The sequence below is a fragment of the Elephantulus edwardii genome, unplaced genomic scaffold (genome assembly GCF_000299155.1).
Source record: "Elephantulus edwardii isolate Elephantulus edwardi_28Jun2011 unplaced genomic scaffold, EleEdw1.0 scaffold00103, whole genome shotgun sequence".
In the NCBI taxonomy this organism is placed as follows: domain Eukaryota; kingdom Metazoa; phylum Chordata; class Mammalia; order Macroscelidea; family Macroscelididae; genus Elephantulus; species Elephantulus edwardii.
The window spans coordinates 4,394,247-4,412,254 of record NW_006399853.1 but is presented as its reverse complement, the minus strand read 5'-3'; the positions used below and the strand labels follow the sequence as shown (position 1 = coordinate 4,412,254).

The following is an 18,008-nucleotide window of genomic DNA, read 5'->3' as shown; positions in this document are numbered from 1 at the left end:
CCTTGGATATCATCATTGAAGGTACAATATTTTTCTCTGTATTTTCTCAAGAACCTGAATGCATTATGGTTTCCAAAGTCTTCAAACTGAATAAGCGTGTTCCGGTCATATCTGTCGGTAATAGCTTTCATGAACTCATCAATCAGATCATCGTAACGCTGTGAGCGGTCTCTTTTCTGATACAAGCCCAAGTAAAATGGATCTTTTAAGAGTGCCTGTAACGGAAATCAAATGTAAAAGAACATGTTTCTATTCAATAACCAGACAAAATATGCTCTATAAAAGAAAAGCTACAGAATGGGGAAAAACTCACAACAAACCAACCCCAATTATTAAAGTTTAACCTTTAACGTCCTTAACTATTTTTAGAGCAGTTTTAAAATGAGGCAGAAAGGAGACCATTCTTACATGCCCCTTTCCAACCCTACACACTCTTCTAGGACTAACCTCTTGTGTTCCTGTGGAATATTTACTGCAACGATGACCCAATACTGATGTATTAAATAAGATCCACAGTTCAACTGAAGGTTCATCTTTGTAGTGTACACATCTACGAGGGTTTTGACAAATGCATGCACTATTCTAATATACAGCTGAATAATTCCAGTGCCTAAAAACATCCTATGCTCCGCCCAGTCACCCCTTTCCTCTCCCCCTGCAATCTTTTCACTCTCAAGTTTTTCCTCTCCAGAATGTCACACAGGTTAGAATCACCACCATGTAGGTTTTTCAAAGTGGTTTCTTTCATTTAAGATTCTTTTGTAACTTTTCACAATTGGTAGTTCATTTCATTTTACTGCTGAGTAATATTCCCCCATGTGAATATACCCCAGTTTATCTTTTCACTGAGACGCATCTGTTTTTGGCAGTCATGAATAAAGCTGCTAGGATCATTCAGTAGCTTTAAACCCTCAGTAGGCGCTCTGGTGGCCGAGTGGCTATGAAATTGCACTGCCAACCCCTAGGCTGGCAGTCTGAATCTCCTGGTAGCTCCCTGGGACAAATATGCACATCTTCTCCTGTGCAATTTCTAGCCTCTGAAACCTGATGGAAGGTCAGCTGTGAGTCTGTTCCAACTTGACGGCAATGAGAGTTTGACTACACACATTCACGCGATGGTTCTTCTGTGGATGAAAGTTATCAAATCAGTTGAATGAAGGCATTGTAGCACAACCCTTTGATCCATGGTAAGGTTACGTTGGTGGTGGCTGTTATGTGCCTTTGAGTCAGAACCAACTCACGGCTGACTCTCCAGCAAGTTTTCAAAGACTGTTAATCTCACGGGAGGAATCTGTCCATCTTTCTCCTCCGGAACAGCTGGTGGATTTGCTCACCATATTTGGTGGCAGTGCAACTACTTTTCCATTAGGCTCTTAGAGAGCAGGTTATGTTCAGAATTATGAAAAGTTGCCAAACTGCCTTCCAAGGCATCTGTTTCTGTATATTTACCACACAGTGAACAGGAGGGGTTCCTGCTGCTCCAAATAATGAATCACCAGAATTCAGGGGTGCAAAGGTCGGGGGTGCTAAGTAAGCAATCCTCTAATGACACTGATTGCAAGTCAATGAGTTCAATGGCAACTAACAGCAATCATGACATAAGAGGTAGAGAATCTTTTCATTTGCCATCTGTGTATCTTCTTTTGTGAGGTGCCTCTTCAGATCATCTGCCCATTATGTAATTGTGTCGCTTTGTTACTGTTGGTAACAAACTACTACAGTAGTTTGTTATGTATTCTAAGCATAAGTCCTTAGTTAGATAGATATGTGCTTTATAAAGATTTTCTCCCAGTCTGTGGCTTATATTTTTTCACTGTCTTAATAGGAGATATTGTAAGCTTTAATAAAGTCCAATTTATCCATTTCTGCTTCATGAGAAGTGGTGTGTAGCTCAAGTGTCATGCCCCAAACTCAGGGTCTCAGCTACATTTTTCCTTATGCATCTTCCAGGAGGTGTATAGTTCTGTGTCTTCCACGTAGGCCTATGATCCGTTGGAGGGAATTCTTATAAAAGATGAAAGCTCTGTGTCTAGACTTACAGGCTCAAGATACTATTATTTGTAGGAAATTAAAAACAGAGTTTTGAAGAAAAAGGCTATAAAATTAAAACATCAAATTTTCTTTTTATATGATCACAATGAAGAAAAACAGAACAGATTGTTTTGAACACAATAAGGAGGAAGAGCAGAGGTAAACAAGCCTAATACTCACTGGATTGTCGGTTCCCACGTCAATACACACAGGCAAGCATTTGTCCGGCCGTATCCCCGCACAGGCTGTGTACAGACAGAGTTTTCCTACTGGAATTCCCATTCCATAGACTCCCAGGTCACCCAGACCCAGGATTCTTTCTCCATCGGTCACCACCACCGCCTTGGAGAACAACAACAACCGGGAAACGCAAATTAGAAATGGCCAAAGATGGGTCACTAGAGAAAAGCATTTCAAGGACAGACTGCATCTCTTTAAATTCTTTCACGCTCACTTTGAAAAATAAAATCATTCTTGGCTAACTAACTTCCAAAGTAAACCAACCAGTCATACTTCACATTAAAATAATTAACTGGATTTTAATTTCCTCTAACTTTGGTTAGACTGCGTCTGACTGGAGAAGCAGCATAAATATCATTAGAAAAACGAAATATGGAAGAAGTGAATAAACTTCCGGTAAAGAGATTTCAACACACTATTCCAAACCACTGAAGTGATGCCAAATAAACAAAAACTTTAAAAGCAAAGAAAGGGAAAACACGGTCTAGAATTAAAAAAACATACCTACCTACAGGTTTTAAGATGATACTGTGAGTTTCAATTCTTTCTCTCTATTATTAAACTAATGATTATTCACTAATGATTATTACTGTGGTCAGGAAATATACATATATAATAAAAGTACAATAGATTATTGTTTGTAATAAATATAAAAGTCTACTAAACAACCTTAAAAAGAAATTAATAGTTTTTCTTTATGAAAGGCAGCCACACTGGCCAAGGTTTATAGCGGCCAAATTGAAAACTCAGAGTTTTATACTTGCTAAGAATCTATATTGACCTTCCATGTAGGGAGAGAAAATAAAAAAGGCATAATCAAGCCTCTCGAGCACCCACCAGAAAAGAACTTTTTACATTACTGTAAAACATTCTCTCTACCTAGGATAACAGGGGTTGAAACAAAACAGGGAAATGGAAAAATGCTGTCAGTGGAACTGACAGCAGGCAGGCTCCAATTTCTGTCTCAAACTCTACACCAGTTACTATTTCACCACTGTGACTACCGTGATCTCCTCAAATACAAGGCACGAACTTTGCATTTATTCAAGTGCACAATCAGTCAGACCAATATCGCACACTGTCCTCGGAAATCTAACGGCAACTTACAAGGAAAGAAAAAACATTGTGAGAAGGAGGGTTGTGCTATTAGTACCTTAACATCATTTTCTGGCCAGTTATCCACAATTGATTTAATATGGCCTCTGTCTGAGATTGAAATAAATAATCCCCTGCAACAGAACAAAAACACCTTTGCATTTCACAACAGTTTTTGGTTCGTCTCTAAGTTTCTGTTTGTAACTGGAATATCTAGGTATTTTAATAAAACATCAAGACATGGTATCATTTCCAAGCAGATTTAGTTAAGTCCTACTGGTTTATGTTCAACTACTCTAAACTGTCATTATGTTGCTCACAGAGCAGCTGCAACAAAGATAATTGTTAAGTGATGTGATCATTTTACTCAAGAATAAACGCATTTAGCATCTCATATTCACATAAGTTTACTATACTTCCAGTAAAAAAAAAAAATCTCAAGATCAATTGCTAGGGCAGGGAAGCATAATTAAAGTTGAGCACACTACAGTTAAAATTCAACCAAACTCAAAATAGGAAATTTGAAGGAATGGAAGGAAGAAAACGAAAGTAAATTTCTACAAAGGATGTTACACTCGGAGTATTGGTGGGGGAGGGGGACACAGTTCAAATTCATATTACTATCCAAATGAGATTTAAAATAAAAAAGGGAACATGGCATCTAGAGAGGAAGTCAGGCAGAGGTGAAGCTAGATTCTCTGGTTTCACTTTCTCACTGGGATCTTAACTTTGGCATTACTATTTGAGCTCACATCAGTTCAGCCCAGCAGTTTCTTAACCATGGCTGCGAATGAAAAATCATCTCATAAGCTTCTGAAAAATACCAAGATGCCCAGGGTCCCACATCCAGAGATTCTCATTTCTAGCTTCAGTCCATTATGGTTGCTGAAGCTATCTGTCCATGATCTCAGTCTTTTAAACTTGACCAAGATTTGCTGTGAGACTTAACCTAACAAATGGTCTCAGCTGGAGAATAAGCCATGTGCACTGGAGAAGAATGTGCACTCTGCGGGTGCTGGCCGGGGAGAGACATTGATCCATCCGTCTGCTAGGTTTGGCTGGCTTATCGCATTGTTCAGATCTTCTAACTGCTGGCCTTTTTTCCTAGATATTCTAGCCACTACTATCAAAGTGGCAGAATGAAGAAGCCAACCTACAGAGCCTTTTTTCTCTTTAATTGTCAGTGTCTGCTTTATGTATTTTGGGGTTCTAATTGGGGGCATAAGGAGTTGTGCTACCAACTCAAAGACAGGTGGTTCAAATCTACCAGCTGCTCCATGGGAGAAAGATGAGCAATTTCCTTCCACACTATTTACAGCTTTAAAAGCCACTGGAGGGTCAGCCACGCACCAGTTCTGATACACAACAACAACAATGGCACCCAGGGAGCTCTGTGCTGTAGTCTGTAGGGAACTGTATTGCGAACCCAAAATGCTGCCTCTCCGGCAGTCTGAATCCATCAGAGGGCCCAGGGGAGAAAGATGTGCAATCTTCTCCTGTGGGGTTAGAGCCTCTGAAAACTCACTGGAGGGTCAGCTCTGTGTTGCTCCCAACTCAATGGCCATGAGAGAAACCGAACAGCAACTACATCTACTCGACGGATTGACCTTTTTACGATTATCCTCCATATCTTACAACAAATTTTCACTTAAAGTCTGCTTTTTTTTTTAGCATCACAGCAATATATATGTATTTTCTGTTTTATACCACTGAGATATGTGTACACACACATATACATATATGGGTTTTTTTTAAATTAAAAAAATAAAAAACAACAAAATCCTCTGGGGGCTGGGATCTCTTATTAAAGGTTGCTTTTAATGATAATTAAAATCACCACTTCAAGTCTCTTTTGGTTATGCAATATTTTCTCCATCCTTTTACTTTCCATCTATTTGTGTCCACTTTGGTTTTAGGAGAGAATGACATTGGTCTATTTTCCCTAACCTAATGAAGTCCAATGACAGATGTGTGTGAGCCACTAAGGGGCTAGTTCACCCTGTGGTCAGCAAGCTCCTTCCTTCAGAAACACTCTCAGCACGCCAACATCAGGCTGTCACAGGGAACTGTGGCTGTGAACACTGCTTGCTATTTCAGGATTTAGTGTGACTCGATAGGCTATCTTTTAGGTCTGGAAATGCTCAGAATCTTTTCCCATATAAACAATGGTTATTGCTTCTTCACTTCCTGCCATTTTGGCTTATACAAGGTTCCACAGGAACACTCTACTTTTGGATGGGAGGGGAAACCTGTATTAGGAATGAGAAAAATTCTCCTGGGTTAGAAAAACAAGAACATGGAAATTAATAAAAATCACATTTAATAAAGTATCTAAGTAAATTTACAACATCCATCCCATCCTTCACATCTGATCCAAAGAGCTCTCTCTGACAGATAGGGGTCTTATTTACAGCTAAGAATACGAAGGCTTAGAGGGACTCAGTTGAGTACATAATTAAGGGCACATTTCAGTATTTTTTTCCACTTAAAAAGATTTTGAAGTACCGGAACTACTGATATAAAAATCTATGACAATTCATAAAAAGAGAGAAAAAAAAGAAAACCCAGGACAGAAATGCTGACAAATGAGAAAGAATTAATTCATTAATTTGCACAAGTTGCCAAAAACTTGGGTAATTCTGGAGAATATGACACCAAAATTAAGAGTGCTTTTGTATAAACACACACAATTCCTCTAACCATCACAGTAATTTAAGGAAGGTCAAGAATGGATGATGCTATTTCTAAAAAAAAAAAATGTTTGGAATAAGTCTATAAGACATAAAATGAAAATTTAATCAGTATTAAGGAGGGATTCCTCCCAATGATAACCATAGATGTATTTTTTTAAAATAAGCCTTACTTAGGTCTTCTAAAGATGTTTCCATACTGGCAGCAGGCAAGACCAACTGTTGGTGTATATACAATTGGCATTAGACTTTCAATATTATCTTGCAGTATTCTATAAAATAACTTCTCATTTCTTTCCTGTATTCCCATTATATAGATGTATCTGAAACGAAGCACAATAAACAATATTAATGCCAGCCTGCATCACAAAGTTTTGGTTTCTGAAAAATTAAATATTAAAGTCTAAAGTTGTGCCCCCATCCAAAATGTCAAAAGGAAAAAAAAATTACCTAAATGTTATCACCCCTGGGACTGAAAAATTAACAAAAGTAAAAATGCATTTAAATGGTAGGTAATGAGGAAGATGATGGTGATGAAGAAGAAAACAACGTAACTCATAACTAGTATTTTTTGAGCCTTTTCTATGAGCTAAGTCCTGTGCAAGGCACTGAAAACATAATGTGTAGGTTCTGCCCTAACAGAACCAACCTTGGAAAAAAAAGCAGACATGCAAGTGACGAAGTGGCATAAAGTGTCCTTCATCCAAATGCTTGCTAACCACTAGCTTCGTAATGTCAGGCACCATTCTGCAGCCCAGGGATATCAGAAGTGACCTCTATTCTCCATTCTCACAGTTCCTAACCTGTAACTTAAGACACTCTAACGTTGATAAGGTACAGGGGTAGCACAAAACAGTTGTTTCTCATTTGCTTGGATGATAGGTGTGGGGGAAAGATGATGAGTTTTATCTTAGACATAAAACAGAATAAACCTACTTCATAAAATAGAAAAATGAATTAAAAATAATTACTGATTCTTTAAGCCAGTAATACTATCCAGTTGTTTAAATGCTGGTTTCTGGAAACATTACAGTTAGTTCTAGTTTTTCATAGATCTTATATTTGTAAATTTGCCTACTCTCTTAAATTCATACTAAATTTACTTAGTATAAAAAAAATCACATTTATACTAGTGATTCTTAATTGTCTATTAATGCAGATAAGTATGTAAATAGAGCTGATTTCTGTTATGTGTGCCATCAGCTCTGTAGTCACTGAGAACACTGAATTAAAGAACACTGCCTACTCGTCATTTTCACTTCCTCTATCCTGAAGTTATTTTAGTTCCTCAGAAGTACTTCCTAACTTTGGAGCTGGTGCACACAATGCACTCTCTGCCTGGAGCACCCTGTCCAGGCACTGTCCCAAGTTCATGGTCTCAGAATGCAGCTCAGACAGATCATCTCATGTCCATTTTTCATCCACCTCTCACCTCCACTAAACACACACAGTTCTCCTAAGTTTGGTCTCATTTTGTAATCTTTGTAATTCTCATTCCACTTTCTCTGTCTCAGATGATCCTGAATCAGGTATATATCGCCTTATAATCTTATATATTTCAAGGAACTCAGGAAAAAATCCAAACTAGACCAGGATTACGCTTTTCTTCTCTAGGGGGGAAAAAGTGAATGGTACCAATACAAAGAAGCTCTTCAAAGCCTTTTCTTACCACCTTTTTAACCAATCTTTGTTCAGCTGCTTCTTACAGCTACATAGCTTTTCCGAACTTTTATCAATTTCCTTGACAGCTCTAACCTTAGCAAGTCTACAGTCTTCATACTCTACTTTAAAAAGAAAACAGTCAAGGCTACCAGGCATGAAGAGCTTCTACAGTCTCTGCTCCATCTCTCGGAAACTTATCCTTACTTACACCGGTGGTTGTGTACTGTTGAGTCAAAAGCGACCCATAGCTAACTCTCCAGCAGGTTTTCAGAGGCAGTTTAATTGCACGCAAAGAGATTGCCCGTCCTTCTCCCGTGGAGCAGCTGGTGGTTTGAACCACGTGCCTTTGGGGCTGCAGCATAGACTCTTGGCACTAGGCCACCGGTGCTCCCATCCTTACTTACATCTGTATTCACTTTCTTGTTCCTACTTCAGAGAATGCCCTTCTTCAAGGTCAGCTTCTCCATCTCTGTGCTGACCCTATATGCCTTTTCCCTTTCCCTGGAATTTGAAACGATCCATTTTCCCTTCTCCCAGACTTACTTCTCACAACTAAATCCACTTTCAACTTCCTTCCAAGCACAAATATACTCCCCTAAACCCTAATCCTAACAACACGCCCAAAGTATATGAGGTGGAACTTGGTTTTGCTTCATTTTTGGCATGATGTAAGGAGAGGTTAGTCCATGGAGAGGGACATCAATCATGCTTGGAAAGGTGGAGGGTTGGAGAAAGAGATGAAGACCACAGACGAGATGGACTGACACAGTAATTGCTGCAATGGGCTCAGGTGTGTCAAAGATGATGTGGATGGCACAGAACAGCACAGGGTTCAGATCTCTTACAGGGTCGCTATGAGCTGCACTCCACGTGATGGTACCTAACAACAACAAGCCCTGATCCCACTTTACCTACTATTTAAGCTCTTTCCTCCCACTATAACCCATGCTTCCCTCTTCCTCCATTCAGTCCTCAACATACTGCAACCTCCTTTGGGTTTCATCAAAACCACTCTCACAAGTCACCAATAATCTCCTATATTTAGCCAACCCAACAGTGCTTTTTAGTTATTTAGCTTGAAAGCTGTACTCAGAATATTTTCTCTTATTTGCCTGCTACCTATAATATAATGCTAAATCTCAGCTCAGGAGTCAGAGCTTCCAGGAAGTACTACCGGGCACCCTACATTGGGCAAGGTGCCATTCTTCATGCTTTCAGAATATGTAGCCTACATGCATCTTCCTCTCACTGTACTACCGTAATTTAGAAGACAATCAAATCTGACTTTCTGATGATGGGACCCTCAACAGCGGGCCTGTGTGGAGGTGGGGTGACCAAACCTTCTAGTTTGCCTGAGACAGTGGGTGACACCTCTTTTTCATTACTTAAAATGCTACAGATTGGATAATTAAATTCATTGGCTGGTACAGCAGCACGCATACAGTGGTTGCTCAATAAGAATTGTTAAATAATCTGGATGCAAATTAGAAAGTATTCTTTCCTTCTGAGTTCTATTCAAATATGACCAGTTCTGTGATTTTAAGCATAAAATACTGACTTTGGCTAAATTTTACTACAATGAACAAAGGTGTAGTATTTACTAAAGGAAACACAAATTTCATTATAACAATTAGTCCTCTGAGACTAACACAAGCATCATCTTGAGATTGTGTATTTCTTATTAACACACTCCATTTCGCTGATGAGAACACCAGTAAAAAGCTAAACATAGAATCACTTCTTACTTTTCCAAAGGGTCACTCATTTTGTTCAAGTTTCTATTGAACCGTAAGGCTTGAATATCTTGCGTCTCTATTTTAGGAGGTAGTAGTCCTTGAAGGCCAAGCATTTGTCGTTCCTGTAATGTAAATGCCATTCCCTAAAGAGAAGAAATAAAGGGATTAGTGATTATTACTTACTAGAGTAACAATAACTCTGTGCTCTAAAATCCAGCTTAAAGGCAAATTTTTTTTAAAAAGAATCAATGGAATTGCTTCTTGCCATTTCCCCCCCTCAGGACTGACAACAGTTTATAAGACCGATACAACCCAGTACTGATGAGAGTGGTAAAAGGTGCTCTCTCATACCACTGAGAATGTAAGCAGGCTAAGATTTTTTGCATGATAAATTTTGAAGTACATTTAATTTTTTTTTTCAGTTCCCATTTTTTAATAACATGGCACAGTTAACATTACACAAGAAGTCTCCGCCGATGAAAACATGCTGAAGATTCAATCGCTGCACTTCTCTTTTCACGTAGGGTCTAGAAAGGACTTTATTACATACAGGACAAACAACAAAAAGGTCTGTATAGAACAATCTCTTTATAATACTGAAAGCTACCATTACAGTTTCCAGTGTATATATTCCTCAGATATTTTTAAATTTTTAAAATTTTATTTTAATAATTTTAATGAACATTTACAGAGATTTTGGATTTCCATTCATTCACTGTTGCACAGATATTTTTATTTTTTAGTTGTTATCTTTGAAGTGCATTTAATTTTTAAATGCACATACTCTAAGCCAAGCAATGCCACTAATTAATAACCTGTCTATGAATTAGTCATACATAAAATAAAGAGGCTTTATATAGAGTCTAATGATAGTACTATCATTAGTTCTCCTGACTGTCAGAAATTAACTACAAGTCTATCAATTACGGTATAGTTAAAGACCCTGCCGCGTGTTCAGATCATGTAATACCAGCCACAAGTTAAAAATGGCAGGCAGTGAATACATTTATAAGTATGCAGTAGGAAGGCTTCCAAGACACACAGTTCAAGATTTTAAAAAGTTGACAATCGTAACTTTCATTGTTTAGCCTTTTATGTTTAGAAAATCTATACAAAAGAAATCACAATCACATGCTATAATGACATTCATGAATAAATTATAAGTCAACAGAAAAAACTGTAGAACTGGAGAGGGCGTCTCTCTAGAAAGGAGTTTACTTCTGAGCAAAGGGAGAGGAGCAAACAGGGACACACGATACTTAAAGGAAAAAACTAGTCTGTATCAAAAAATAATTTTTAAAAAATTTCCTTAAGTGCAACAATGAGTGAATGGAAATCCAAAATCTCTCTAAATGTTCATTAAAATTATTAAAATAAAAAAAAAATGAGCTCAAGGACATGAGAGATGAAGACAGCACAACACAGGGCAGGGGTCAGATCTGTTTTCCACAGGGTTGTTCTGAATGACAGTGGACTCAACTGCATCTAACAACAGAACAGCAAGAACCAAAATGACTGCGTAAGTGGCAAATGCAAAGTCACAGCTACTTAAACTGCAAAAGAATGATACTGAAGGGAGCTCTGGTGGCCTAGTGGCAAGAAGCTGCACTGTAATCCCCAGGGTGCATAGTTCGAATCCACTGGAGAAGGAGGGGCAATCTCCTCCTGTGCCAGCCAGAAGTGATTTGACAACACACAATAAAAACAAAGAAAATATGAAATAAGAACAAAATAAAATAAAATGAATAATTATATTGAAACTTAAAAAAATAAATAAATGAAAAAAAAAATTCCTGTATTTAAAGGGAGCTCTGGTGGCCTAGTGGCAAGAAGCTACACTGAAATCCCAGAGACGTGCAGTTTGAATCCACCATGCTCTGTTGGAGAAGGAGGGGCAATCTCCTCCTGTACAAATCAGATCCGATTTGACGGTACAACACAAAAAAATAATAAAATAAAATTTCCTGTATTTAAATTCATTTAGATTCTTTTTTTCGCTTATGACTCATAGCTACACTATGTACAACAGCCCTGAATGCTGCTCTGTTCTGAGCCATCGTTACCGTCTCTGACACACCGACCCCAGTCACTGAATCAATTCATCTCATCGAGAGTCTTCCTTTCTTGCGCTGCCCCAACACCCTTCCAAGTATGATGTCCCTCTCAGTATGTCAATGAAGCTTCACAATCCTTGCCTCCAAGGATGAACCTTGGAGGTCAGTTTGTTCTCCTGGCAGTCCATGGTATATTCAATACTCTTCTCCAGCACCACACCTCAAAGGCATCAATTCTCTATCCTCTCTAGTCACTGTCCAGCTTTCTGACGCATAGCAAGTAACTGCGAAGACTATGGCCTGGATTAGGTGCACCTTAGTCTCCAGATTGTCATGAGGTAGGCCCATCTATAAGCAGACATCATTGCTATGCAGTACTCTGGAAAGGTATCTGACAATAGATTTTCTCAATACAACTTGTCTTTTAATTTCTTCCCTATCCCTTTATTTCAAAGTTAAATTTTTGTTTGTTTTAGTGAAGATTTTCAAAGAATTGGTTTCATTCTTCGTTCATGATTTATTGACTACTGGTACCAAGGGTGTTGACTGTGGATCCAAGCCAAGATGAAATAGCTGACAATGTCAATCTCTTCTCTATCTAACACGATGGTGCCTACTAGCTGGGTGGGGAGGATGTTCGTTTTCTTGATGTTGAGGGGTCTTTTATTTGTCCTGTCTTGTAACTTATCAGCAAAGCTGCCTTTCTTTGACTTGAATCCCAGCTTGTCTAGTATAAACAGCTTTACCTGAATGCATGTATGAAAAACAAGCAAATACAATTATTGAATATGGCAGCTACCTGAAGTGATGAGTAACAAGGAAGGTAAACAACAAGCTAATAATCAAAAACCTTAAAAAGAAAAACCTAGGGAAAGATGACTGCAGAGGGCTTTGAGGAACTTCAGTGCAGGAATCACCTATTTCGATAGGACTGTGGGCGAGCAGAGGGAAAAATTCTGAAAAGGTGTGAAGGGCCCATCCCTGGCTAACCTTGAGGCTCTGTGCAAACAGGAAGTGTAGCTGTAAAAGGCTTTTCTCAGAGGCTAAGAAATATATAGGAAGTGAAATCAAAAGCGTCACTCTTGCTTCCTTTTTCCAACTGCAGGAAATGGCTAAAGTGAAAAAGCTTAAATTTATGCTTAAATGAACTTAAAAATGTTTCACCTATAATCAGTTAAATGCGTTGGCTACCCAAGGTTTCACTGTCTATCTTCATTTCGATTTAAGGGACACTTGAATGTGTTTTATTTATAATGCAGGGCAGGAGGTAAAAATCACTAGTAAAGAAATCATTTTATGCCATCAGTCTTGACGTCAATAGCTGAATAAGTTCTTCTTCCACCAATAAGCATGTCTCCCGGCCTCTCTCTGCCTGAGCTACGAGGTCCCGGTTTCTGTGGTAGAAGTTCACCTCCTTCAGTTGGTCCTGCGAGATCTTCTTGGCGGTTTTCCTTTAGCCACATGCTGTTTCTCCGCATAAGTCAATGATAAAACCCCCCTCAGTGGACTTCTGAACATGCAGATAAGCCAGCCAGGTGGAAACAAATTACCCTATCTATTCCTTTTCTCTAATGTGCAGTCAGAGCGATCTGCCAGGGACTAGGAAATACTACCAAATATTTTTGCATAGTAGTGTACAATGTCAAAACTGGAAATTATACTGAGTTATAAGGTGGTGGTGGTGTTGCTTGCCTTTCAGTCGGGCACGACTCATAGCAACCCTATGAACAAAAAGCCTGAAGCCCCTCTACAACTACCAACATTTAACAAAGTTCATAGAGTTTCTGGAGGCATGTTGTTTAGGAACTGGATGCCACTCCTGCTTTCAAAGGTTTCTTTGGTTACGGCATGCTAAATTAAAACATCACCTGGAGAGAATAACAGATCATATTTACATAGATTTTTACAACACGTGAAACAGATGTGCTCTTTATTTTTTCTCTTCCACAATCTATATCAGGAAACTGGGGTCCAAAGAAGTGACTGCTGCTTACAGGCCATAAAGGGTCAGTAAATAGGGACTGTATACTATAATACAAACTGAAGCAGCACTGTGGTGAGTTACCCGTCACATACTTTTCTGAGTAGTAAAACTCACTGCCATCAGAGCTGACTAACTCAGGTGACCCTCCACAATGTCTGAAGCTGTAAATTGTAATGGGAGGTGACTGCTCATCTTTCTCATTGATGCATTCAAACCGCTGGAGACTTCATGCCTTCTGGTTGCCAGGGCGACATGCTACATAGGAGGAAGCTGGGCTCTTCCCTCCTGTTAACATGCACAGCCTCATAAACCTGCCGCAGATAGCAGGAAGTGCACAGAGTGGCAAACAACATACACAATGGTATCTATACAACAATTTTAAAAGGGAATCATTATAAAATGAAAACCAGTGGGACTGGTAGAAGCACAGCGACTATTCTTTTATTGCGGTTGTTGTTGTGTACCAGAGCGTTGGAAATGACCCTCCGGCAGGTTTTCAGAGGCAGTTTATTCACACAGGAGACTGCCATCCTTCTCCTGCAGAGCAGCTGGTGGCCTCGAACAGCATGCCTTTGGGGTTGCAGCACAGCTTCTTGCCACTAGGCCATCAGCTTCTCAATATTATTTATGTAATAAGAATCAGAAGAAAAATGTGAAGAAACTTAACTAGTTAAGAATTGTTGTTATAAAAAAAAATGTTGTTATAAGGGGAGCTCTGGTGGCCTAGTGGTAAGAAGCTGTACTGCAATCCTGAAGGTGCATGGTTCAAATTCACCAGATGCTCCACTGGAAAAGGAGAGACAATCTCCTCCTATGCCAGTCAGATTCGATTTGAGAGTACACACACTTTAAAAAAAAAAGAAAGAAAGAAAGATTGTTGTTATAATTCCGTACTGTCAAGTCAGGGAAGACTCAGAGCTGATCCTTCAGTGGGTTTCAGAGGCAGTAAATCACATGTGAGGGGGCTGCTCATTTTTCTCCTTTGGGAAGAACTAGCTTATCACCTGAGGAGCTCACTTGATGCAGTTCTTAGCAAATCACAGGGCTAACCAAAAGGTTAGTGGTTTGAATCCAGGAGGAAGATAGGTAAACCTCTTCTTCTAAAAATTTGCAGCCTCAGAAACTCAATGGAGGGGCACCAAGGTGAGAAGTGACTCTATGACAGGGAGGTTATTGGTTTGTTTTAAATTAGAGTATGAGACTGAGAAAGCAAAAATAAAAATCAACAAACCAACCAACAAAACCACAATCCCAAAACCACAACCAAAAGCTCAATCAACAAAAATCCTCACAGACCTAAGAATCTTCAAAACGTAAAAGTCTTAATCCATAAAGCGAGTGGGGTTATTCATTCTCTCTTGAACACCCTCCAATTAATGGTTTGCACAAGCACTTGCTCTTTTAGTTCCTCTTGTCTACAGTTCTGTTCTTCAAATCTGGCTAAAGAGACCAGATTTGACCTGACATAAATCATCATCTGTAGTAATAACTCTTCACAAACTTCCCTCTTAAAAATGGTGATGTTTTTTCAGAGGAGATGTTCTCCAATGACAGGGAATGAATCGTAAAAACAGAAAACAGAGGTGGCAGGAGGTTTGAGAAATACTGGTTGATGGCAATGATTCCATTTCTTTTCCTTTCAGAGTGACTCCTATAAACCTATCCACCACATCAGCCTCATTAAAACCTGACTCCTATAAACCTAACAAGTGTTAGTTCCTCTCCTGCATATCTCTCTGCTTTCAGGCTGGAAGAATGGGAAGAAAAGGGAATGAACAGGTAGGAGAATCAGCCCATCTTGTAACCAAGCAACAACTTAGAGCTTTACAACTGTAATCATCATAAACCCCACCCTCAACACTTGTCAGACTTCCTGTTGAAAAATACCGTCTACACTGTGGAAATGTAAGACAAAACATTAGTTAAAATAACCTCTAAAAACTTAGCTGTGTGCTGAAAACGAAGATCCTATTATTTCCCCATGCCATTATTATTTAGCTCAGTATTTACTAATGCTCATTTTATACTTCATAGCACGTTTCCTCTAAATCTTTTAAAGGCTTTTAGAAGTCAATGCGAGACATATATATTCTGCAACAGCCATAAAAATAATTCAACACTAGAGCACTCCTGCAGACGTGATGTGAGTTTGTGTCAAGAAAAAGAAGGAAGGAGGCAAACAATTCAGGAGACGGAGTCCATTTAAACCATGTACTCCTCTAACTTCAGTAAGAATAGGCACCATACAGACAACTTTTCACTAACAAAAGAGAATTCAGGGAGATTCAAGAGCTTGTTTAGACTTCTGAAAATGGTTAAGTAGGATGAAATTGCATTGAAAAGAATACAAATGTTAGTTAAGTGGCAAGATCACATCAGATGGCTTATGTGGCTCTGATAGAGGAATTAGATCCTAGCACATTTAAGATACAATTAGAAATGAAATACACTCAACAATGAAAATATTATTTTTAAATTTTTATTTTTTAAAAAATTCTTTTTTTTTTTAATCCACCCTCTCCCCTTTATTGGTCATGTACCGTTGAGTCAGATAGTTATTCACAAAACAGCATAAGTTAAATATAAGATAATCTGTGGTTCTCTGGCTCATTTTTCCAGTGTATTTATGCATAAATATACTTAACATGATGTCAGATGGAAATCTGAATGAGTTATGACCATTCTGGATAGCTTCAGGCTGCCTAATACACTGAGAAACAGTTTACAATGCTTTAACTTTATAGATCTTCTTACAGTCGTTGATATACACAGAAAAGTCAAAACATTACCCGAGTTACCTTGTAATTATTAAGGTGGTGGCAAAGCACAATTTTAGCAGCTTAGAAATGATGATCGAGGGGGCACTGAAAAGTGCTCCTTCAATGAATCTATGGAATGTTATGCATATTTCAGAAGGCTGGAATGCTACATTTTGTCTTCTTTATACAACCACTGTTAATACATTTCCCATGATCCTCCTGAAACCCATTTAGAAACAGATGTGGGTTATACATTTCTTATAAACCCTAAGTATCCAAAGAGCTGGTTTTAAAGAAATTACTTTCAAAAGGATAGAAATAAGATCAACATATTTACCAAATGTCTACTATACCCATGGCACTATGAAAGATACACAGATCCCTGCTCTTAAAAATACCCTGAGATACAATAACAAATGATTCAAGTCCATTAAAGTTTAAACATAATACATGATTTCAGTAATAGGAGAAGTAGAAAAAGCAGCATATATATTGATTTGTTGCCAGGAAGGAAAAAATTGCTACAGAGTTTTGTAGAAAAGAGTAACTTTCTATCTGTGGCATTACAAAACCACAGTGGTAAAGCAGCAATGGATTTTGAATGAGAATTGCCCCTTGAAAAGCAACAAAGATTTGAGGAGGTGAGGAGAAACCAAGGGAGATGACTGTCTCACTTAATGCACCAACTAACTGCTCGCTGAATTCTCATTCTGTGTCGAGGACCAAGGATGGAAACATGAGATAGTGTGTGACCCTTGATCAAATTCTCCTTTGCAGGTCTGAACTGCTCCAAAAACTTACAATACTCTGCAATCCCAGAGGTACACGGTTCAAATCCACCAGATGCTCTGCTGGAGAAGGAGGGGGCAATCTCCTCCTATACCAGTCAGATCTGATTTGACGGTACATGTAAAAATAATACAATAAAAATTAAAAAAAATTATAAATAAAAACTTACAGTACTAGGCAATTAATTATTCCCTTCCTCCACACTGGAAAGGAAATGAGACTGCAGATTCTCACTGCTGACTATTGTTTTAAAATAAATCATATCTTTATCTGAAGGTGCCTTCACCAAATAGAAAATTTCATGTGTTGCAAAAAGCACAAACATGCAATCAATGCTCGCAAGCTTCCTAGTAAGAGTCACATTCATGACTTATCAAACTTTTTCCAGGAAAAGGTAAAAACGTATGTAAAAAACATTAGCATTACTGACCTTATTTGTTCTTGGATTCAACATCAGAGGTTTCCCCTTCTCTTTTCTGTGCATATGGCGACATATCAGCACGCAAGGCCGGGAAACAACTCTTAACCTGGATAACATCATTTCTTTCACCTGAGGAAAAGCAAAATGGATGAGTATCAGATTTTTTTTTTTATAGGTTACCACAGAACAAAAGCTGTGACTCATGTTTAGAGTATCAGATTTTAAAAACATACTTAGAAACGTATCTTTCCACATGTGAAAAAGATTTTCTTTCAGAAGAGATTTCTGTCAGCCTATTAATAAATGGTGCTGGAACAACTGCTTGAACTCTAAAGAATGAGCCTAGGGCCAGACCGCACACTGCAGACAAAACTGAACTCAAAGTGGATCGGACTTAGGTAAACATAAGCACTAAAACGTCAGCACAATGCATCCTTTGAGGTGGTGCCCCAAGTATGAACAGGAAGGGAAAGTAAACTGGACTTGATCAAAATGAAAAACCTGTGTAGCCTGAGGGATATTAACAAGAAAGTGAAAAGCCAATTCA

General features: G+C 38.6%; 1 protein-coding gene across 2 annotated transcripts in view; it reads right to left on the bottom strand.

The window, feature by feature from the left end:
- ME2 (malic enzyme 2, NAD(+)-dependent, mitochondrial) overlaps positions 1 to 17,578 on the bottom strand; it is a 37,927-nt gene extending 20,349 nt beyond the window's left edge. For both annotated transcript variants that reach the window (XM_006891712.1, XM_006891713.1), the window contains exons 1-6: positions 17,471 to 17,578; positions 9,464 to 9,597; positions 6,230 to 6,379; positions 3,425 to 3,500; positions 2,212 to 2,373; positions 55 to 215 (exon numbers count right to left, since the gene is read on the bottom strand). In XM_006891712.1, coding sequence (XP_006891774.1) covers positions 55 to 215; positions 2,212 to 2,373; positions 3,425 to 3,500; positions 6,230 to 6,379; positions 9,464 to 9,597; positions 17,471 to 17,578 — 791 coding nt within the window. The remainder of the gene's footprint in view (positions 1 to 54; positions 216 to 2,211; positions 2,374 to 3,424; positions 3,501 to 6,229; positions 6,380 to 9,463; positions 9,598 to 17,470) is intronic.
- Between the last annotated feature and the right edge of the window lie 430 nt (positions 17,579 to 18,008).